The sequence below is a fragment of the Canis lupus genome, chromosome 14, assembly GCF_011100685.1.
Source record: "Canis lupus familiaris isolate Mischka breed German Shepherd chromosome 14, alternate assembly UU_Cfam_GSD_1.0, whole genome shotgun sequence".
NCBI lineage: Eukaryota > Metazoa > Chordata > Mammalia > Carnivora > Canidae > Canis > Canis lupus.
Window position 1 is genome coordinate 40,362,092 of NC_049235.1, and position 22,001 is coordinate 40,384,092.

At 51.2% G+C, this 22,001-nt stretch overlaps 4 protein-coding genes and 1 long non-coding RNA gene across 13 annotated transcripts in view; 2 read left to right on the forward strand and 3 right to left on the reverse strand.

The window, feature by feature from the left end:
- Positions 1 to 1,469: 1,469 nt before the first annotated feature.
- On the reverse strand, positions 1,470 to 7,086 carry HOXA1 (homeobox A1). Of its 4 annotated transcripts, none has more exons than XM_038557178.1 (4): positions 6,632 to 7,086; positions 6,185 to 6,286; positions 3,473 to 4,174; positions 1,470 to 2,992 (listed from the first exon to the last, which is right to left on the reverse strand). In XM_038557178.1, exons 3-4 carry the CDS (start codon positions 4,116 to 4,118, stop codon positions 2,637 to 2,639), a joined length of 1,002 nt encoding a protein of 333 aa, XP_038413106.1. In that variant the 5' UTR covers positions 4,119 to 4,174; positions 6,185 to 6,286; positions 6,632 to 7,086; the 3' UTR covers positions 1,470 to 2,636. The 4 variants fall into 4 exon arrangements, with proteins under 4 accessions (XP_038413106.1, XP_038413104.1, XP_038413105.1 ...); XM_038557176.1 differs by having other exon boundaries at positions 3,473 to 4,178; XM_038557177.1 differs by lacking the exon at positions 6,632 to 7,086 and having other exon boundaries at positions 6,185 to 6,602.
- On the forward strand, positions 4,283 to 8,351 carry LOC100683344 (WAS/WASL-interacting protein family member 1-like). Its single transcript, XM_038556351.1, has 5 exons — positions 4,283 to 4,303; positions 4,397 to 4,515; positions 4,658 to 4,770; positions 6,140 to 7,173; positions 7,939 to 8,351. Exons 1-4 carry the CDS (start codon positions 4,283 to 4,285, stop codon positions 6,787 to 6,789), a joined length of 903 nt encoding a protein of 300 aa, XP_038412279.1. The 3' UTR covers positions 6,790 to 7,173; positions 7,939 to 8,351.
- Positions 8,352 to 8,860: 509 nt separating this feature from the next.
- On the reverse strand, positions 8,861 to 11,682 carry HOXA2 (homeobox A2). The gene is made up of 2 exons (XM_038557170.1): positions 10,283 to 11,682; positions 8,861 to 9,636 (listed from the first exon to the last, which is right to left on the reverse strand). The coding sequence occupies exons 1-2, from the start codon at positions 10,665 to 10,667 to the stop codon at positions 8,897 to 8,899; spliced, it is 1,125 nt and encodes a 374-aa protein (XP_038413098.1). The 5' UTR covers positions 10,668 to 11,682; the 3' UTR covers positions 8,861 to 8,896.
- Positions 11,475 to 15,326, forward strand: LOC119866384. The gene is made up of 2 exons (XR_005369609.1): positions 11,475 to 12,053; positions 13,924 to 15,326. It is a non-coding gene; the product is annotated as an uncharacterized LOC119866384 (long non-coding RNA).
- The window catches only part of HOXA3 (homeobox A3), a 45,515-nt gene continuing 38,811 nt past the window's right edge, over positions 15,298 to 22,001 (reverse strand). For 5 of the 6 annotated variants that reach the window (XM_038557166.1, XM_038557162.1, XM_038557164.1 and 2 more), the window contains 2 exons: positions 18,432 to 19,080; positions 15,298 to 17,037 (listed from right to left, as the gene is read on the reverse strand). In XM_038557166.1, the coding sequence (XP_038413094.1) occupies positions 16,238 to 17,037; positions 18,432 to 18,960 (1,329 nt within the window). In that variant the 5' untranslated portion in view covers positions 18,961 to 19,080 and the 3' untranslated portion in view covers positions 15,298 to 16,237. Of the gene's footprint in view, positions 17,038 to 18,431; positions 19,081 to 21,934; positions 21,988 to 22,001 lie in introns of those variants that run through there. The other variant, XM_038557167.1, reaches the window with a different exon arrangement.

Here is a 22,001-nt window from a genome sequence, read left to right on the forward strand (position 1 = left end):
TGTATAAGGCCAGGGTGGGAAATGAAAGAAAGAGTTGGCCGACTTTGAAGTTCTCCATCCACTTGAGTCTTTTAGAGGCAACCGCAGAGCCCAGGATCCAAGAGCCAAGGGGAGGGCAGCGGGTGCCCTTGATATGGCCGCACAACTGCGCCTGCAAAGTCCAGGCTTGCCCCCTTTGACAGGGAAGTACAGGAAGTCTCATGGGTGCTCGAGGAGACCTGCAAATTCCAAGTTTTTGTAGGATTTCTCCTCCCACTGCCAGCCCATCCTTTGTGAAACACCCTTTGTAGAGGAAGAAGGTCATATGCCTGTATTTGTGATGCTGTATCTCTGCTCTACCCTTGGAGCTCAATTAAAGCCTCTGAAAATGTGCGAAGGCGAAGGAAAAGTGGTAAGAGATCTGGGAGGAGAGCCATTTTGAACACTTTGATTTGCTGGCTTCCTCTGTTTGAGAGCAGACACTTGCCTCGGTTGGAAACAACTTGAATATTGAAGGACTTCCAGGCATCTCTTCTTTATGAGCTCCTGGACTCTCCTTTCTCTCTATCCTACTTTAAGGGCCAAAGTAGGGGAGAACTGTTAATATACAGATAGGTAAAAGATAGGCCTCCCTCTGACATGTTTCTGCTGGCAAAGGAGACTATATTCCAACTGCTGGAAGCATCTGTCGAGCCCAGAGAAGAAAATAGAAACTTTTTTTCTGGGTTAGGGGATTAGAACTGGGTTATGGATTAGAGCAGACCCATTACAGCCGAGGAGGCTATGAAATCAAAGCTGAATCTGATGGGAATGAGATATGTAACCCAGAGGAGCTGGGCAGGAGGGCCTGTAGAGAGTGGCAGGAAGGGAAGGGTACTGACAGGAGGGACAGGAGGAGAGAGGCAAGGGTTTCCTGAAAACAGACCATACTCGATTTAGAGGATGGAATATACTGGAACACTGCCTGACAAGCAGAAAAAGAAGAGGGTTAAAGTGGAGGCCTTGCCCTCAAACAGCTTTATACTGGAGCTCATTAAATGTGAATCCCTTAGCTCTTGGTTCACTGATGTGAGGAAAGACGGACTGAAGAGTTTGGGCTTTTGAAGGGCGTTCTGTTTATACATACGTCAACATTCAGTTGGAGGTGAAAAGGTTAGCACTTGACCCAGGAAGTATCCATGTTTCTTTCAAAAATAGATCTGCCTTATAAATTTCTTCACCATCCATTTTTTTCCATTATGAACTTGGATTATAATAAAGGAACTATTGTTATTTTAAACAAAGTCAACCTATTAAATAGGCATTCGCTAGGTGCCATGACACTCACAGGGGAAGTTTCAGCTACATAATGGAAAGCCATTTACTTTTTTTTCAAGGAAAGGCCCACCTCTGAAAGTGCACACCACCCTTCCCCAGCAACCATGTGAAATGAGCCAATCTTGTTGGAACCAACAAATTGCAGCCAAGCCAAATACAGGGATGCTTAAGCATATGTGAAACTTGAATATATTTATTACAGACATCTTAAGACCCGTAAACTCTGCTCTGGATCACATTACTCCAGGATCACAGAGCTGTTCATGATTGTACAGGAAAGGGGGAATATCATAGACTCACAAAGAATAACTGATATAACTCAGTGTGGTACTTCAGGGACATGAAAACATTGTGCGACATGCAAAAGACTATTCACGAATCACACAAAATATACATTCATTGTGCCATCCATCACATTAACAAGTGAGCTGAAAATACATCATATCCAGCAAAGATAACTGTGGAAGGAAGAAGCTGGCTTGAATAATACCTTTAGGTTCTGAATAACCCAGCACAAATTTTAAATAGAGTGTGGCCAGAGAAACAATAAATGGGGTGGGGATGGGGAGAGACTTAGCACAGGAAGCAAGGTTTTCGAACCTTGTGTTTTTTAGGTCTTCCTAACTCACCAAAAGAACAAATGCAGGCTACCCTCTGAGGCATCTGACTGAGTTTAAGTAAGCAATTTTATTCTTTAACCTATAATCACATATAAAATTGTACCAGCTTTGAGTTACCCACCCTGTTTTAATCACTTAATCTAAACATTTCTAGAAAATCTGTATAAAGATAAATCTCTCAGGACAAAGTATTTACAACCAGCAAACACACACATGAAATTGAATTAAATTAAGGGATGAATTAATTGTGTAAACACGCTCATAGTGCATCTCTTCTTTATGAGCTCCTGGACTCTCCTTTCTCTCTATCCTACTTTAAGGGCAAAGTAGGGGAGAACTGTTAATATACAGATAGGTAAAAGATAGGCCTCCCTCTGACATGTTTCTGCTGGCAAAGGAGACTATATTCCAAAGGACATCTAAAAGGAACAGATTCTGTGGAAATCTTCCAAAAGTAGGGAGGGGTGTTGGGAGCCGTCAAAAAATTGATTATGGCACCTAATCTGCATCAAGGAGTTAGCACACACACACACCTCAATCAAGCCTCTAATCTAGAATTCTCTGGAAACACACTGTTCTGGCCAGGAGCTCCCCAGATAGGATCAGAAAGGAAGAGAGAGACTGTAAATGGAAGGGAAGATAAGCTAAGAATGTGCTTTGGGTAAGAAGTCCCCAGCCCTCAGAGTAGCCTGGGTTGCGGAGTCTGGGGCTGGGTGGGCCTCAGTGGGAGGTAGTCAGAGTGTCTGAGGTAGAAGACCCCGGAGACGGAATGCAGGGCGAGGAGCTGGATTTCTCTGAAGATTCCTCCGCCTTCTCCTCACTTCCTGGCGGGGTGGCAGGGGAGATGGGCAAAAGGCCCTCTTTCTCTCGTTTCTTCTGCTTCATCCGGCGGTTCTGGAACCAGATCTTCACCTGGGTCTCGTTGAGCTGCAGGGATGCTGCGATCTCCACCCTGCGGGCGCGGGTCAGATACTTATTGAAGTGGAACTCCTTTTCCAGCTCGGTGAGCTGCTTGGTGGTGAAGTTGGTACGCACTGCATTCGGTTGACCCACGTAGCCGTACTCTCCAACTTTCCCTGGGGACATGGTGGGGAGCGATGAGAGAGAAAGATAAAAATTTTTACCGTCCATATGAGATCCCCTATATGCTTCAGAGCAACATTCAGGTAAAGGGGAGATCAAGAATTTCTCAACAGAAACTGGGCTGGGAAAGGAGACTGATGAGGTGTAAAGTGTTAATCTGAAGTCAACCATTTGCATGGTCAGACTGGTGATTAATGGAGCCTGGAGATATTAACAGAACCACCCCCCAACCACCACACAAACACACACCCCTACCCACTTCCTACTCCAGAACCTCTAAAACTCAGCCTCTTGGGAAACACAACACTCCCAGATGCTCCTTTGCCCCGATACACCTGGGCACTCTCTCCACACCCTACAACACCGGTGGGAAGAAGCAAGAACTTTTCTTGAGTATTAATTTTCCTTGGCAACTAAGCAAACTAGCTCCTTCCAGAACCATCAAGGAACATCCAAAGAATGGCAAGACTGACCTGTTTTGGGAGGGTTTCTTTTGACTTTCATCCAGTCAAAGGTCTGTGCTGGAGAAGAGGTCTCTGATGTAGGGGAGCGACAGGCTTCTTGGTGGCTGGCGTGGAGAGGGGACAAGGAGTTATTATACGTGGCCAGGGCCAGGCTCTGGTGCTCTTGTCCATATGAGTGGTGAATGTACTGAGGCGAGCCCACCGCGCCCCCGGCATAACCCTGGTGGTGGTGGTGATGCTGGACCATGGGAGATGAGAGATTTCCAGAGTAAGCTGCGGGAGCGCACGAGGGGTACCCACCACTTACTTCTGCTTCCTGATTTAATGCGTAAGGGCTGTAAGGCGCGCCGAAGTTCTGCGCGCCATAGCTTGGACCACAACTCGAATGGGAGTAGGACACCCCCAGGTTCCCGGGAGTCTGGTAGGTGGCCGCTTGGGGGTGGTGATGGTGGTGGTGGTGGTGGGGCGGGCTGATCTGCACCCCCCTGCCCACTAGGAAGCGGTCGTCGCCGCCACAGCTGTTAGCACTGACCGCGCACGACTGGAAAGTTGTAATTCCATGGTCGGAAGGGTAGGCTCGCGCTGAGCAGGTCCCTGAGTCGCCACCGCTGAGGATGGGGTATTCCAGGAAGGAGCTCATTCTTGCATTGTCCATCTGTCACTGAGGGACCGGGTCCTGCGAAGCCCTGGGTGACCGTGCCAACTTTCTCACTTCCTCCATGGGGCCGGAGAAGAAAAATGATATGAATGTACAGTGCGCAAGAGGGGGGGCGCGAGGGCGGAGGGCGCAGGGGGAGGGGCACGTGACTCCGCCAGCCAATGGCGGAGCCTCCTGCGAAAGTTTGCTGGCTCCCGCGGTGATGGATCACCGTTTCAGTGGCATTTAAATCCCCGGCGCTGCTCAGTCTAGGTGACGCGCAGTCGCCCCCCCAGGCAGCCCAGGCGGCGGCGGCAGCTGCGGCGGCTGCAGGGGCAGATTCGGAGCGCTGGGCCGAAGGGGAGCAGCCGCCACCCTCTGCGCGCGCCGACTGCGCTCTCCCCCCCTCCGGGAGGTGGGGGCTGGGAGGCATCCCCGTCTCCGCCCCCTCCCCACCGAGCACAGAAAGATGAACTGGCGAGAGGTGAGAAGGGAAGAGGGCTCCGTCTCTCCGGGGTCGGGAACCAGCGGGCCAGAGCTCGCCGCCCTGCCACCAGCTCGGGGCCCGAGCTCGCCGTGCGCGGAGCAGGAACGGCAGCTCCCCGGGCGCTTTTCAGTCCACAGTCCCTGCTGCGGTGCCGGGGCAGCGAGAAGCCCAGGGGACAGTGGCGTAGGACGAGGCTGGGCCACCAGCTCTTCAAGCTCGGAAGGGAGAGGGAAGTGGGCAGAGGATTGGCCTGCAGGACCCCAGGTGGGCGTGGAGGGGACAAGAGCAAGGGAGAAAAAAAACAAAAAAACAAAAAAAACCCTCCCTTCTCCAAGGAGGGTCTCCGAACCCTACTCCCTCCACCCTAACATTATTAGCAAGGCAATGAGAAGCTTCTGTAATTCGACGCCCGGGAGCGGGTGATTGGTAGTATTTCAGCTGGCCGGAAAAGGCCGGGGGTGGCCGGGCTCTTCGCCCTCCCTCTCTCCTCGCTCTCCGCCCCTTTCTCCTCCCCACTCGGCTTTGCTCCGGGAGCCCTACGGGATCCGGAGCAGCTCGGCCGCGGGATTTTGAAGGGTTGGAGGCGGGGGAGAAAGATGACGCTAGCGGACGTGGCCAGCGTGGGGGCCGGGCGGTGCGCTGCAGGCCATCTGCCGGCTCCCCCGGACCCAGGAGTCTGCGCGCTCCGGCAGGGGCCTCAAAGGGCGAGCCCGCAGCTCCAACAAAATACGCTGAGCTCCCCCCGCAACGGTGCTCGTTTTCTGCAGGGGGGATGTTGGGAGTGGTAGGGCCTCCTTTATCCACTGACCGCCCCCTCCCCTTTCTACTGCACGTCTGAGGTGGGGGGTAGGGGCTGGCAGGTGGGAGGGGCGGGGGACAGATGGCTGATGGTGGACGGGATATTTTCTTCTTCCCCAACACCTCCTCCCCTTTGTAACTGCCTGTGTAGTTCCTTGTGTGAACCTTCAAGTCTTTCCCTAGAGAGACACGTGCAAATCTGAGCGTCATCCCAGGCCAGGGGTCCTGTTTTCCATCACCCTCATCCTACCCTGATGCTGACGGGGTCGTTAATTGCTGTTTACTATTAGGTTTCGTGTCAACCCTTGGCTTGTAGAGAGAAAATGCCAAACTGAGACCGAGGATTGATGCATTCTTAGGTAAAAGAAATCCAGAGATCATCCAAGAAGCTTTGCAGCCAATGCAGCATAGATTTGTCTCTGACCCTGTGTACCACATCGGAATCGAACAGATAAAAGTAATTTGAGGATGGGGTTCCCACTCCCCTCTAGCTTTCCTTCCCCAGTTAGAAGAAGAAAGTTTTGCTCGAGGCAGGCACATTTCAAGTGTGTTAGTCAACCTTTCAGGGTTCTCCATCCTGTTCTCCACTTATAGAAGGCTTCCCCCCTCCCAAGTCGCCCCTTCCCCCAGGGGAAACTCTTGCAGAAGTCAGACTACGGATTCCCTCAGTAGCAAAGAAACATTTCCCCCCCAACATTTCCTTTTGAAATGGTATTTTTCAATGACCTTTGACCTATCCCCAACCCCGGTTAAGAGAGAGCATGGACAGGAAAGGTCACTCCTGCCCCAATTTCAGCACCTGGGGACGTTCATCTTCGAGAAGGGAAAAGGAAAGGCGGCCCTTCTGGAGGCGGCTTCTTTGGGAGCTCCAGGCTTCCAGCGACGGGGAGAGGAGGGGCTCCTGTCGGGAAGGAGGTGGAACGTGAGAGGGTCCGTGCTGGCATTGCGGACGATCTGCCTTCCGAACCAAAGGACGTCCTTTCCCCTGGCCTCACTCCTTTGTTGGCTTCTTCAGCCCGGGTTTGCGCAACCCCCTTGGCCGCAGGGCTCGCGCCACAAAGCGCCCCGGGCCGCAATCGCTCCCCTTCCTCTGCTAGTTCTCGGCCTCTGCGCTCCACTCCTTCCACTTCTCTTCCTCCCTCCGGGCCTCATTCCAGAGCCAGCACGGGTGGGGGTGTTTTTCTTGGGACCACATGCATGCGCTTGCACACAGGCCCGCAAGCGCTCGGGGCCGCGACCGACCCACCTCCGCGCACTGCTCCCGGCTCCCGGCTCCCGGCTCCCGGCCCGCCGGACTCTCGCAGCCCAGCCGGCTCCGCCCCGGTTGGCCGCCCGGAGCGCTGCTCTCCGGTGTGGCTTACAAAGGCAGGCTCCCCTGGCCTCGGGCCCGTAAGGCTTCCGTAGCTCGGTTCTTTCCCCACCCCCACGAAATCCTGGGGCTCACTCCGCCTTGCAGAAGACCCTGGGCCTCGGGGCGTGTAGGCCAGCGCCCCACGACTCGAGCTGAAGTCCCTTTAAATGCCCCGGGAGAGAGAGTGGGCGAGAGGAGAGCTCGATCGCTATTTAAACGAGGACCTGCGAGCGGCTTGCTGGGCTCAAAGCGCCTCTTCCAGGGCTCTGCTCTTAGCAAGGAAAGGAGCAAGGAGGAGACAAAACGCTGCCGAGGCCCGGAGCTGTTCATGGCATCCGCGGCTCAGCCAAGCTGTTGTTTTAAAAGAGCAATAAAAATGAATTATGACTAAACGCCTTCTAACTTAATGCTTTCGGACGGGGATCCCCGGCAAATACGTAAGAGGATTTTTATTTGTGCATGTGTTCCTGCAATTGATCTCTTTGATGACATTCTCATTCATAGAAAGCGTTTGATTTATGAGCGTAGGACGAATCGCAAACAGCAGCGGCTCAGCCGGGGCTGCGGCCGGGCCGCCCTGCTCAGTTCCGCGCCTGGAGCTGGAGACCCGCCCGGGTCCTCACACGCCTCGGCCGCTGCCAGGATTTAGGGGGCAAAAGGGTGGAGGAAGGTAGGGTGCAAACCCATGGAGAGAGATCGCGATTTCTTTGTAACTTCCGAGCCTTAGCTATTAAGAGCCGGGCTCCTAAATCAACCCGCCCCCCACACATGTTGCTTACACGCTGCGTTTTCTCACGGTAAGTGGCCATCGCGGCAGAGCTCAGTAAGGGAAAGATCAGCATGGGGAGATGTAAGAAGGGGGAAAGAACCAGAACAACCCAGTAACGTGCCCTAGATCACATTTTATTGATATTTTATTTAAAGTGCTTGTTCTCTTTCTTTCTAGAAACTGGGTTAATTTATAACCTAGGGCGCAGAAACTCTCCATTTAAAATCTCAACTTGGTAACCTGACTTCACAGCTTTAATGATCCATTATTTGCCATGTAAACAGATTTAAGAATGAAATATTGATTTTTCTGACCCTGAAAAAAAGAATCCTAGAATGACTGAACCAAAGGATTGGAAAGAACCCTTTCTGAAGTGCATTTTCCAGCTAGTAACCATTGTTTTGTTTTGTTTTTGTTTTTCTCTACCTTTTAGGTCTGTTTGCCTGGACCCATCAACAGCTGGGAGACTAATCAACCACACTGAAAATGTTTCCGGGATTGTGGGGGAGGGGTTGGAATGTAGATGTTTGAAACAAATGTGTATAAATAAATGAATTTTGATAACTTAGTTATTGACCTGAAGACTGGTAGCTTGTTAAAGAAACTCCATGTTCCTCCTTCCTGGAGTTGGGGGTTTCTGTAGGCACTTTATTTCGCCACTTTCAAAAGCTTGGGCTTGGCTCAGCTCTGGGGCTACCCAATTCTGTTTCTATCACCAATTTAAATCTATGGCTTGAACCTCTACACTGAAAAACCAAATCCATTCCCTTTAAAAAGAAAGAAAGAAAAAAAGGAAAGAAAAAAAAAACACTTCTCAGAAGTCCTAACCATTTTCTGGTTTTCTTTTTTGTTGTTGTCTGTTGAAGACTTTGAACATGCCCCCTTAATAAATATATTAAAATGGAAAAAGAAGATGGATTGTGACCAGAATTTTATTTACCAAGTTAGACTAAAAGAAGAAAAAGAAACCGTTATGAGCCTTGAGAAAGAGGGGGGAGAAAAAAATAAGAAGCTACTTATAGCAAAGGAGAATTTATTCTACCAAAAATACTCATGACAATGCATCCTAATGTAATACAAAAATAAAAAGAAAGTGAAGATACAATTATATGATCACTTTCTTGCAGGCCTCATATATTGCTTTCAGGAAATCACATAGAGGGTCGTTGGATTAGATTTAGAACAACTAAAACTCCAAAATAATCTGTAAAGATGGCTCTGAGACTGGATCAGGAGAATCACTAAACAGAAAATCTTCCACATTTAGAGGAGAGACAGGGTAGGTCTAGGAGAAAATAAAATAAAAATCAACTCTCTCAGAATAAAAGAAGGCCAAACCACCTGGTCAAAGGGGGTTTTGTTTTGTGATGCTTTGTTTTGCTTTAATGTTTTTAGTAATTCAGATGCTGCAAGTCGATTGTGGTGAGTGTGTCTGTAAAAAAGTCAAAGCTGTCAGCTGAAATATCTACGGGACTGTCGAGGGAACCTGGCAAACTGGGCGAGACTGCATCTGAAAGCTGCAGGCAGGAATCTGTGGAAAAAACGTTAAAGTCCTGCAAAGAGGGGACCTCCAGGGTCTCGGGACTGTCATTGTTTAGACCAGAGCCACAGTTCTGGCCCATTGTTGACAAGCAGTTAGAAACAGTGGGTGACTGGTGCTGAAAATGTTTCAGATTTTTCTCATTGCTGGTTAAAGGCGAAACTGGGAAACTTTGGGAGTCGCCATTGTGTCCATTGGGAGCCTGCTGCTGAGAGAGGGCATTTTGCTGAAAAGTGTAACCTTCTCTCTCCAGAAGGGCCCCGGAGACGCTGAGGGCTTGCTCAAAGAGAGACTTCTCTTCCTCGTCCTCCTCCACTTTCTCAGAGTCTTCGAGGCTTTTAAATTTCCCTTCGCTGTTCTGGTTCTCCTTGCACTGGGTCTGCCTCTTGTGCTTCATCCTCCGGTTCTGAAACCACACTTTCACTTGTCTCTCAGTCAAATCCAGCAGCGCTGCAATTTCCACCCTTCGGGGTCTGCAAAGGTACTTGTTGAAATGAAATTCTTTCTCCAGCTCCAAAAGCTGCGTGTTGGTGTAAGCAGTTCTCAGGCGCCGGGAGCCCCCGCCGCTGCCATCGGCGATTTCCAGGGATTCTGCGGAAAAGGAAACCAACAAGAGACACACGCACAGTTGGAGGTGGAGGGGTCCGAGCGGGGTTATTCCACTGGAGAATAAATATAGCAGAAAAGATCAACTGCAACAAAATGGCCGCCCCTGGATGCAGGAGAGCTATTGTGCTGCCTTTCCTGGGAGCCCAGCCCGGGGAGACCCCATCTCTTCCACCTCCATCAAATTCCTGCCTGTGGCTCCCCCCAACCTCTCCATCCGGGAGCAAACTTTATATTAGCCACACCACAATTTATAATTAATGCATCAGCTGCTTAGCTGAGCAAGAGCGATCTATCACTCTTCATTACTGTCAAAAAGCCAAACTCTAGGACAACTAGACAAGAGGAGGTCAGTTCCAACTCAAATAAATCATCCCACATTACACAAGTTAGGGAAAGTTTTCGCCCCCCTCTTCTTAAAAATATATGTGTGTCTCATTGTGCAGCGCAGGATCCCTTTTCTCTCCATCAAACCCACTCCTGAGCCCACAGGGGAAGGGAAGGCAGCCAAGCATCTCTCCTCTCTCCCCCTGCTCTCCCAGCCCACGCTCCCCTCCCCCAGAGCGGCTCCCCGGGCAGCCCGGGCGGGGAGAAGGGGTCCCGGGACCTGGGGCCAAGTCTTTGGACTGACCTTTGTGGCCGAGGCAGGCAGGGCCGGTGGCGGCGGCGGCGGCGGCGGCGGCGGGCGGCAGCGCGGTTTTCTTGGCCGCCTTCTTCTCCTTCATCCAGGGGTACTCGGGCGGCTGCAGGGCGCCGGCGGGCACCGGACTGCCGCGGCTGCCCGCGGGGCTCGGCTTGGGGCGGCCGCCAGCGCCGTGGCGAGGGTGACTGCCCGGGTTCAGGCTGGGAATGGTCTGCTCAAAAGGAGGAGGAATCAGTGTCGAGTGTGAAAGCGTCGAGGTCTTGATTGATGAACTTTGAAATGTATCAGCGACAGGGGGAAAAGATGTCAGGCACTCAGCGAGCGACGGCTGGCTATTGATAAAACCAATCTCTCGCTCAAATTCGTAATTCATGGCCTTCTCCTTGGAGCCCCCTCGGAGAAAAAGTTCCCTCTTCTGGAGGGGCTTTGGGGGGGCAAGGCCCAAGAAAAAGACGAGAGCAGAGGAAAAAAAAAATCTATCATAGAAGATCGCTGCTGGGGTGTTTTTTTTCTAATTCACTGATTACAGCCGTATGGGGACCGCGCTACTATTAAACTATTGAATTCATGGAGACAAGGTTGAAATTGGACCGAATTGGCTGTCACATGATTGCTTCTGCCCAATGACAATTTGGGCTTTAATCAAAAGAAGCCACTGTCTGTTTGATTGATCCAAAAAAGTCGGGAAGGAACGCCTCATTGGGGGCCAGCGAGGCTTTATTTACACTTTTTTCAGGGCAAAAATACATATAGGTGGGTGTGGGTGGGGATGCCCGGGAGTGCGTGGGGGCCAGGGTGCCTGCCTGCCTCCTGATCTGCACAGATCTGGTGTGCGCGCCTGGGAGTGTGTGGAGTGTGAGTGTGTGCGAGTGTGAGCCCTGCTGCCGGCCCGCCGGCGGCTGCCCTCTGCCTCCCCCGCACACTCCGCGCATTGTTTGGGACTGTCGGGAAGACGCCTCGCACCTCACAAATCATTTAAGCACCTCAGTCTGACGCCTGCAGTCATTAACAAAGTAATCCATTAATCTTCAAAGTTTTGACACCCGAGAGCCCCGCATCCCAGCCACATAAGTTCTGTTAAGGCAGGAGGAAGGAGCAGAGGGAGAGGAGAGATGAGACAGGGAGAAGAAAGAGAGAGGGTGAGGGAGGGAGGGGGGGGGGGGGAGAGAGAGAGAGAGAGAGAAGGAGAGAGAAGGAGAGGAAGAGAGGAGACACAGAAGAGAGGATTCATTTTGGGGTCTCCCCTCTTTTATTCCCCTTTTCCTCCTCCGCCTTTTCTAACCAGTTCCTGGATCTCACAAGTGATCCTTGTTTTCCTTCCTCTCTGTCTTTACCTCTTTTCATCTTTTTTTCCCTCTTCTCCCCTCTCCCCTTCCCTCTCACTTCTGTCCACCTCTCCTTCCCCCAAACCCCTCCCGCATGCCCTCGCCCCCCTCCCAAAGCCCAGCTCCGAGTCCTCGCCCCCGGACCCGGACCCGGCCCATTGTTAGCCGGCTTTTCCAGGGCAGCTAGGCATCTGGCTCCAGAGGGAAGCGGAAGACGGGAGGCGGCTCTCAAAGCTTCCCAACCTTCCTGTGCCATCAACTTTTCAGGAGTGGCTCGAGAAAGATAGATGCATGTGCCAAGCAAGACAACAACCCCAGGTCCATGTGTCCAAATCCCTGTAGCCAGGGCGGCGGCCAACCAAAGCAATGCCACCCGGAGCAGGCTCCTGCGGCTCCTGGCATTCTGGGTTTCATACCCGTAGGGCTCGGGTGCGGTGAGTATTTCTGATTTCCAGGAAGTCTGTTGGAAGTTAGCAGCAGGGAGGGAGAAGGCGCTTGTTCCTCTTCTTCCTTCCTTCCTTTCTTTCTTTCTCTTTTTCTTTTTCTTTTCCTCTCCTTCTCCTGGTCCTTTTCGCTCTGATTGGGGGCTTGTGCGTTCAGATGCAATGTGTGTTCCCTGGCAGCCCAAATCGTCTCCCGCACCTTTCTGCTCCTTGGCCACCAGCGATGTTTGCACTCAGGTTCTGCTGTGGGAAACAGCACCGCAGGTGAGAGAGGGCAACCTCAGGAGGAATTATAAAGGTTCTCTTTTCTCTGTTCACTCGCTCTCTTTTCCAATTCGGAGACTTGAGACTGAGGGCATCTTGGACTGTGCTGGAGGGTTCAAAAGATAACACCTTTAGGAATCAAACAGTAACTTTTTACAAATCCACCAAGCCAGAAGGAGGGGAGGAGGCTGAGAGAGAAATCTGAAGGTATCTCTTTTCCCTCAAACCCTGAGGATGATGATTCGCTTTTGCTTCCTTTGAAATGGACCAAGTGATCAGACTCCCCCAGGCCGGCAGGCATCCGTGGCAGGAAAATAAATCATTCTGATGGCCAGGGAGAGAGAGGTTGGTGGGGGAGAAAAATCTACGTAGAAAACAAGAAAGGCCGACCGCAGCACAAGGCTAGGACTCCATTTCTGAGGCCAGCATCAAAGGAGGCTTGGGTTGGAAATTAGATATAAAGCGGCCTCCATCATTGACTAGCCCAGAGCATCGCCTTACAGATAGAGATGCTATTTTGGAAAATGTGAGGTTTTTCAGTTTTCTTGCTTTTATTCCAAACAAAGCTCTGAAGGAAGTCTGGGCGCGATCAATCTTGCTCACCAAAAGCCTTGACAGCTTCTGGCCCTTAAGAACACATTTCAGCTTCGAGCTCTTTCCAAGATCAAATGTGGCCGAGCAAAGAGGAGAGCAGGAAACGCAAGTAAACAAGGAAAACTAGTCTTTTTAAAGATATCTTTTTGGCAGCAGGAAGAGTTATAAGGCTGCTTTTAGGAAAGGTGCTTTGCACATTCTGGGATAGTGGCTTTTGGCATTTGCTTTTACCAGAAATAATATTGAGGGGCTAAGGGGAGGGGGAGCTATGGAGAGGGAGCAGCGCTGCCCCCATATCGCTGAGGCTTTGTCAGGGGCTGCGTGGGTGAGAGCTTTCTGCTCGCCTCAGCGGCCTTAATTCAAATACCATCTGGAAGCAAACCCTTTTCTTTGCCCATTCAACATTGAAATCTTCCCCAAATCTGTTACTTTAACTCAGGAATATTTTAATAAGGACTTATTTTTAATATCTTTGAAGCTGGAGGTGAGATCAATATTTTTTTTCTCTTTGAAACCCAAAATGAATGTTTTGACTGCCAAGATATGGGAAATGATATTGGAATCTCATTTAAAAATCTGTGCCCTGAGGGAAGGAGGATGCCTCCAAACCAGTCCCCTCTCAAATAAACAGCAGATTTTAGAAATGGGTTCAAATAGTGGTATCTATGCAAGATTTTGCTCTGTGAATGGATAGCACTCGCTCACTGGCTCTCTCCCTTTCTCGATCTCTCGCTCTGTCTCGTGTGCTCTCTCCACTGTTCCTTATATTACTAGGTAATTTTATACAGTTCTGTAAAATTTTTACTCATAAGAGGATTCTGTGGTTGCTTAGCCTGCTCAGTTCATATCTGAACAAGCAAAAGACTGGAAGCTCCGGTCCTCACAAAGGTTGGTTTTCCAGCCTCTGCATTTCTGAGGTGCGCCATATTTCGGCAGGGAGGTTGGGGTGGGGTGAGGAGCAAATCTACTCAAACTCTTTTTTTTTTTTTTTAATGTGTATCAGGAGCCCAAGAACAGATGTGGGAGAAGCATCTCTGGCTGTGAGAGAAACACCCAGATCTCTACAGCTGCCTGGCTTTGCATCTTCTGAGCCTTTCTCTTTTTCTTAAAATGTGAGAAGGTTTCCTAAAAGCAGCTCCTGTGGACCCAAGAGATACCCCCAAAATGGCTCCAGTGCCTATTTCTAAAGATCACCTGAGGGAGCTTCTCAGGGGAAAGATAGAGGCCATGATGATGGATATTTTGGATTGCAAACAAAATGGCGACATTTTTCACCTCCGTCTCTGAAAGATACAATCCAGGGAGAAGGAGGATTTATTTCTCACATCAGATGCTTCTGATCCTGAGACGCAGGTGGTTCCTCATTTCCAATTTAGAAAGGAGATGTTGATGGGGATACAGTTCTGAGGTTTTCACTTTCTGAATTTGGTTCCTTCTCCAAGCAATTCTTTACTCTGAAGGTAAAAATATTTCCCTTTCCTGTGCCTGCTTTTGCCCCTGCCAGCCAGTCAGTAGGCAGCCCTATCCTAAATCCAGGAGTAGAAATGTAATGTTTAGCTCTTGCAGCATCAAATGAAAGAAGTACTTATAAAATTGCATTTTTATTAGAAAGATACCAATCTCCTTTCTCTCTCCTCCTCCCCCTGGGGCCATAAAAGGAGAGCCAGGAGGGATGAAGGAGAGGAAATAAATCCAGAGGATGCCAAATCCTAAATTCCGGGAGGAAGCCGACGCTGGGAGTCTAGCAGTCCAGGGCAGGGCTGGGGAGGCTCCTGGGAGGTCAGCCTTTCTTTTGCTGGAGACCTGGGCGAGGTTCTGTCTCCTTCAGGCCGCCTAGCTCCCAGGGGCGATATTAGGACTGATTCTTTCCTCCTGGAGCGATGAGGGACGGAAAAAGCATCCACAGAGAGTCCGGTTGCTCCAGAAAATGCTCGGCATCCTCCGCGAGGCTGGTGATGCCCAGGGTTGGGGCACTGGCTGGTCCGCTTTGACCTGGAGGAAGATCTTGGAGAAGACGGCCCAGCGTCACTCCCCGGCGGGGCCTCTCGGGCACCTGTGCGGCCCCGCCGCGCTTCGGGCCGGCTGCCTTTTGTTTCCCCCGCACTCGGCGCTCCGCAGCCCCTGCGCCCGCGCAGGCCCCTCGGCGGCAGCTGGGAACCAGGCAGCCCAGCGGGCTGGCGCTCGGCGCGTCCAGAGCCGCCCGCCTCCAGGAGCTCCTGCAGCCTTCCCAGGAATTGCCGTGCTCCCAGGCGCGCCGCCTGGCCAGGCCCCACTCCGGGCTGGAAGGCTTGCCGCGGCCTGCTCAGCCACTTCGCCTCTGCCTGGATTTCACGCAGACCCCCTTCTTCGGCCAAAGAACCCCTTCTGAACACGGATATTATTCAGAATAAAAACTTTATTTATTTATTCTTTTTGTTTACTTTCTCAGAATGTGAGCAGCAAGGAATGTAGAACTCTCAAAACAAATCTAGCATTTTTTTTTCACGTTTACAGATTTTTTTTTTCAGTTTCGCCGGATGTTACAAACCTAAATCACTGTTTTCAAAAGCTGGATCCTCTCTGGTATTATTGCATCATTATCGTTTTTATAAAGGAATTATATTTCCCTTTCAAATAAAAAATTTTTTCTATGTACGCCAATACACTATTGAACAAAAGGCCCAAGAAACCTTCTGAACAATCAGGGTACAGAATTTCTTTAATATAAATACGAACGGATGGGGATAAATAATACTTAAAACTTAGATTATTCAATGCTTGCAAAAAAAATATAAATAAATCTGACTGTTCACCAGCATACACACACGGAAAGACGTACACTTAGTCATCCTTGCACAGGGAGCCCCTGTTTCAAAGCGCCTTTGATTTTTTCTCGCTCTTTACAAGAAGTGCAATTAAAAAAAAACTAAAAATTAAGAAAAAAAAGTAATTGCTTCCCCTCGGGAACCATAATGTACGAACAAATTCACATTGAAGAACTCGGCTAGAAAATTTGTTCATATACCCTGTTTCTGATCAAAGAGTAGAGAAGGTAAAGGATGCAGGGCCAGCGGCCGAGCGAGGGGTGGGAGGAGATAAACATCGCTACTGATACTGACAGCCATTCCAGCAACCAAGATTGCTACGTCACATAAACTATAAAAACGCGTTACCAAAGAAAACAAAACGGGGTGGGGGGAAGGTAGTGGGGGCGGAGGAGAGAGAAAGGAGGACCGGAGGAACCTTAAAACAAAACCAAAAAAAAAAAAAAAAAAAGTAAACGTAGAAGAAAGGTGGGGGCAGGGGGACTCTCCTGGCGCGCAGCCCCGAGCCCACCATCACAGGTGGGTGAGCTTGGGGGCTTCCTGAATTCTTCCCTGAGAAGGATGGTGGGCGGTAAGGTCCGTGTAGGTGGGGTGCGGCTCCCCTGGCCCGGGCCCGTGATGGTGGCCGCTGCCCAGTGGCCCAGCACCCCCGTAGTCCATGGCGGCCTGGGCGGCGTGGGGGAGGTGAGTTAGGCCAAAGAGGGCAGGCCCAGAGTTGCTCATGGGCTCCACATAGCTGCCCCCCACGAAGACGGGGCTTCCCTGTAAGTGTGGGGTCCCATAGCTGCCGTTGCCCTGCAGGCCATGCGCGTGTGGGTCGTAGTCGGGTGTACCCCCCGCCCCCGCCGCGGTGTAGCGCTTCTGTGGGGGCGGTGGGGGAGCGCAGCTTGGCAGGGGGGCGGGGTAGGAGGCGGGGGGCAGCCCATAGGCGCCCTGGGGAGGCTTGGAGAAAGGCGGGGGCGACTGGGGCTCATATGGGACGCTGTTGACCAGCGAATGCATAGAGTTCAGATAGCCGCCCGCGCCAGGGGGCACCGGGCTGCGACTTGGGGACTGGCCCCCTGATGACGTCAGCATGCCCTTGCCCTTCTGATCCTTCTTGTACTTCATGCGGCGATTCTGGAACCAGATCTTGATCTGGCGCTCGGTGAGGTTCAGCAGGTTGGCCATCTCCACCCGGCGTGGCCGGCACAGGTAGCGGTTGAAGTGGAATTCTTTCTCCAGCTCCACCAGCTGCGCGCTCGTGTAGGCGGTGCGCGCCCGTTTGGACGACGCCTGCCCAGGCGGGCTCTTGTCGCCAGCGCAGCTCTCCCCTGTGAGGACAGAGAAGAGTGCCGTCAGGGGCGGCCCCAGGCCCCGCCTAGCCCCTGACCCAGCCAGGCCCCTCCTTGCTCCAGGCCCCAAGATCCCTCCATCTGTCAGGGCCCAAAAAGGAGGAGGAGGAACTAGGTGCTGCCCTCTGTCCTGGTGGGGAAACAGTGCCAGTAGCTGGGTAGCTAGTCCTTCCTTCAGTCAAGTTGCAAGTCAGAAGCTTCCCTAAGGGGGGAGAGGTAAGGACAGAAAAGCAGAACCCCCAGTTTGCTTCTCTGGTCTGTATTTCCCTCTTGGAGCTCATCACTTTCTGAATCATTTGCTGATCCCTTCAGGCCTATCAAGAACTACAAGCTCCCTGTGGGCAGGTCTCCTATCACTCCCTTCACAGCACCTGGAATGTGGAGCACCTAATACACACTCAATAAACCTTTCCCCTCTCACTGTCTGACTGAAGGACTGGACATTTGCCTCAACTGGCCACTCATTTTGTCTACCCAGTGGAGATGCTTTGGAGTGGAAGCCCCAATCTGGAAGGCCTTCTGTGCCCAAAGGAAGAGATCCCATTGAAAGTATCAATTTCTAGTGGGGTGACCCAGGCCTCTGATGCCTATTTATTAGGATTCTTCATGTCATCAAGCAGCCTCCCATTTTTGTACACGAATCCTGTGTCCTATCCCCACCCCACCCCTAAATCTTGACTCTGGAGGGTTCCAGATGCTCAGGTTCAGGACAGAGTACTGGCAACTGGAGAAAGCAGGGGCAACAGTGACCAAGATGCTGGGAAGCCCCAGACCCAAGGCCTGTCCTCCAGTTTAGTTCCAGGAGGCCCATGTGGTTCCTATTAGCATGACAAGGCCAAATCCCCTCCCCCAGGAGATCCCTGGCTGCCTTCATTGTACTAAGTCTGAGTAGGGCCTTCCCAGAGGAAGGGCAGCCACTCCATCTACTGGAGCAAAAAATTAAAAATAGGCTCTGTTTATAAGCAAAGTGTTGATTCTCCCTTGGATGGTTGACTAGGCCTGCTTTTATTCTTCCACATTTCAGTGTGGAGTGGATGTCACTGTTTCATTAGAAATGAGGAGTTGTGCTAAAGAGAGAGAGTGGAGCTCAGGTTTGTTGTGTCCAAAGGTCCTAACTCCAAGAGTGGAGCAAGAAGGGATTCCAAACTCACTAGGCCCCACTTGCTCTTGAAGCACTCAAGAGAGGCTCCCATCAGGTCTCTCTCTGGGGGTTCCTGGGCACGCAGAGTCCTGTCACCCCCCCAACCCCCTAGTTTGAGGGAGAAGGAGCAGTTAATTCTTGAAAATGTTCCAGGGCTCCCAGACTGTCCTGGCCGCAGCTGGAAGTGGCCTGGCCAGGCCAGAGGACCCTCCTCCAGAAGGCACCGCTTTACCTGAGCTGGAGCCGCTGGTTTTCTGCTTTGTGTTTTGCCGAGACTCTTTCATCCAGGGGAAGATTTGTTTGGCCACGGTAGGTGAGTTGAGTAGGGGGCTCTTGGCTGCGCTGGCGGGGGTGGGGTTGCTGCTGGCATTCTGAGGTGGGGAGACCGAAGAGGGGGGAGGGGGCGCGGCCGGAGCAGGTGCTGGGGGCTGCGGCGGTGGGGGTTGAGGCTGCTGTGGAGCAGGGGGCGCGGCCTGGGGCGGTGGCGGGGCCAAGGGTGGCTCGCCCAGGCCTGGGGGCTGGCTGGGCGGGCCACTCAGGGTGCGCAGACACGCCTCGCTCAACTCGTGAGCCTTGGGATGGCCCCCGGCGCTGGCGGGCGACTGCAGTGAGCAGGCAGGCCGGTGGTACTCGCCATCGGCGCCCAGGGCCGCGGACGCCGGGTACGGCTGCTGACTGGCATTATAAGCGAACCCGTTGGCTGCCTGGTAGGGGTAGCCACCGTAGATCGCGGAGCTGTCGTAGTAGGTCGCTTTTTGCATCGCGTTGTTTCACGATCTTGATCGCACACACTGACAGGGGCTTGACACCCGTGAGGGCGCACATTGGCACGCCCCCGCGGTCACGTGACGCTCCGCCGCCAATTGCCGCCCCGCGCAGACCTGGGGGGGCGAGAATCGCAGCGCGGTGAGGGCTCCGCGCAAATCCATCTTACTCTCAATAGCTAAGTGACATGAAAGCCATAAAAGAAAAAGTGGTCAGCAATATTTAGCAGCACGACTTGGCCCCGGGCGCAGAGAGCCGCGCTATAAAAAGCCGCTGGAATTTACTGGCAGCTACAAATATTTGCTTAACTTGCGTCTGGAGTTGGGGGGTTTTCCGGGGAGAGAGGAGGAGAGTCAGCGAGGGCTGGAAGTCGGGTCTCCAGACCTGGAGTCCAGAAGAAGAAAGGCTGATGAGCTAGAAAGAAACTGGGCTGGGATTCTTCTTTTCCAGGGAAGGAGAAACTTGGGGGTGTCCCTTCATCACCGCTCTTTAGCCCTGTCCAGTAAGCCCCGCGACTCCTTCCCTCTCAGGATCTTGGAGGAAGGGGCAAGGGGGCACAGGGGAGGTTAGGCTGACAATCTGTTCTCCAATCCTTGCTTACGACTGATATTTGGCAAAAGAGCCCTGACGCGAGGTGACTTCCCATCCAGCCCCTGCCTGGATCTTCCAGCACCCAACAGAGGTATGCATAAAAAATTTTCAGGCAATTGCCCTACTCTACCCCGCTGGGTTTCAGAAGCTGAGCTTGTTAGGCAGTTAATCTATCCCTGTGCAGGGATATGACCTACCTCCTCCAAATGAGCCCCTTGTGGCCAAGAAGGGGAGAGAGAAAACTTTGGATGGAACATCCTGTGTGGGAAGGGACCAACAACAACACTCGCTCTAGCAAGTCAAACTCAAATCCTGGACAGTTCTTTACTCCTTTCCTCTCCCTATTTCTCAGGCAGGACCCAGCAAGCCACTCCCACCTCTTTTCCCCTGTTGCAGAAGGTTCCCAGACTCTCCTGCCTTGGACTTTCTGAGGTGCTGTTATTCAGGGCAACTATCAAATTCTACCTGTTAAAACATGATGGATTAGAGAAAAAAACAACCCACCAGGAACCTGAAAAACCAGCGTTCATCTCCATGACCACGGCTTGAACTCTCCTTCCAACTTAACGATAATAGGTTCTGTCTTAGAAACTGCTATGTAATTTGATGTATGGGGGTCATTTGGCTCCGGACGAGGGATGGAAGCACAAGCCATAAAATCCTGCCAGAGTTCCCTGATCTTTGTGTGCTGTTGTTGTTGATGTTTGTTACTTGGCCTATTTACCTGCTTCAGAGACACCAAGTAAAGGTCAACCCTGGAAATGTTAAAAGCAACTAAAAAGCCTTCTCAACTCTTTTTAAAAATTTATTATTTAGAAAGCAGTTTGCAAAAGTGAAATCTATGTTTTATTTTGTTTTCAACCTTTTCATGGTCAATCTCTGGTTCTCAGCTGAGAAAAGTTCCATGTGAGTTCATGCACACACATACACACACACAGAATGATAATTTCTCTAAGAAAAAAAATGCAATGACAAATTCATGAAGAAAATGGTTTAGTTCATGCCCCAACTATGTATATGTATATTTGAGTCCTGGAGTCATTCAAGTTCTCTAGGACTAGCCGACACTTTGTTAACTAGAAAACACCATCCACCAGCGTATGATTATAATTTTGTTTTTAATAACGGGTTCCTTTGGATTTCATTATTAAAGCAACAATCTGACCAACATCTGGAAAACAAGCACAATTAATTTTCCAGAACCTCAATTAAAAAATCACAGCTTCCCTTATCCGAAGTTACTGTGTGTAATCTTGAGCCCTGGAGTATTGTTTCTATGTTGGAAATAGATAGGAACCAACAGATACCATGATCGAAAATAAATAAAACTTAAAACTGAATAGCAGTTGTGAATATCTCAGTTTCCTGTTCTTTCACTGAAAACAGCTCCTATTACATTTGGCAGTGTTCATGTCTGCCATTATAAAATTTTAAGATAGTAGGCTTGTGCAAAATAAAATGTCAGGTTAAGAAAATTACTCCAGACACTTGAACAGCAAGATATTAGATAAAACAAAATTAAGGTGATTTTGAACGTGCAGCATTTCAAGTGACTTACTAATCCATTATCACAAGCTATATTGGCCGGCTGCTTACTTAAGTCTTTTCATCAAGTTGTGCATTGTCTTGTAAATAATAAAAATGCCGTGAAAAACCAAAGAACATACAACAGCCCCCATAAACTCAAAATATGAATTCTCCTCGGTGATCCCACCAAGGTCCTTCCTATTGTTTGAGGTTAGCAGACAACCACCGTGGGGCCCACACATTTCCCCCCTCCCGCCCCACCTCAGCCCCCAAAGTTTGCAACCTAGTAAAGAAGTTGGAGATCCGCCAGTCTGGAAACTTGCTTTGCACCCCCACCCCACCCCCCACCCCCAGCAAGGCCTGGGGATGGGAGGAGATTCCTCCAAAAAGATCTGTTTCTGGACAATAACCCCCAGGTGCAAGAGCTGAAAGAGAGTTGAGGCTAAATTGAGTGCAGAAAGCAAGCCCTATTGTCTTTCTGGAAGATCTGCCCAAATTCAACCTCCTTCCTTCAGACACCGCTCCCCGTTTCCACTCCCGCCCCTTCCTCAGCCTGCCCTCACCCCGAGTTTAAGTGGGAATATCGGGTGAGAGCCCCCGCGTCCCCTTGCCCACCCCTCCCTCCCACCCCAACCCAGAAAAGTTGGGGCTGGGCTAGGGGAGAGGGACGAGGTGGGGGCGGGGATGAGAAAGCCGCCTGAACTCGAAGTGTAAGGGTATCAGTCACTGCCGGGAAGGAAGCTCCGGCTTGTGAACTCTTCTTGAACCGAGATTTAAGTCTGCAGCCATAAATCACCGAGACGTAAACTCCGCCATTCAGCGCCGAGAGCCGCCGGTTGTGGCCCTGCTTACCTTAACTTCTGACGAGCGCCGCGGGCGCAGGCTCGGGCTCGGGCTCGGGCTCGGGCTCGGGCTCGGG

Bases quoted from the DNA above. Each gene is read 5' to 3' on its own strand.
- HOXA1 (XM_038557178.1), bottom strand. From the start codon at position 4,118: ATGGACAATGCAAGAATGAGCTCCTTCCTGGAATACCCCATCCTCAGC. The intron at 2,993-3,472 runs GTCAGTCTTGCC...CCATGTCCCCAG, and splicing joins AAGAAACCCTCCCAAAACAG to GGAAAGTTGGAGAGTACGGC.
- HOXA2 (XM_038557170.1), bottom strand. From the start codon at position 10,667: ATGAATTACGAATTTGAGCGAGAGATTGGTTTTATCAATAGCCAGCCG. The intron at 9,637-10,282 runs GTCAGTCCAAAG...CCTTTTCCGCAG, and splicing joins TGCCTGCCTCGGCCACAAAG to AATCCCTGGAAATCGCCGAT.
- LOC100683344 (XM_038556351.1), top strand. From the start codon at position 4,283: ATGGCGGAGCCTCCTGCGAAA. The intron at 4,304-4,396 runs GTTTGCTGGCTC...TCGCCCCCCCAG, and splicing joins TGGCGGAGCCTCCTGCGAAA to GCAGCCCAGGCGGCGGCGGC. The intron at 4,516-4,657 runs GTGGGGGCTGGG...CCCTGCCACCAG, and splicing joins GCTCTCCCCCCCTCCGGGAG to CTCGGGGCCCGAGCTCGCCG.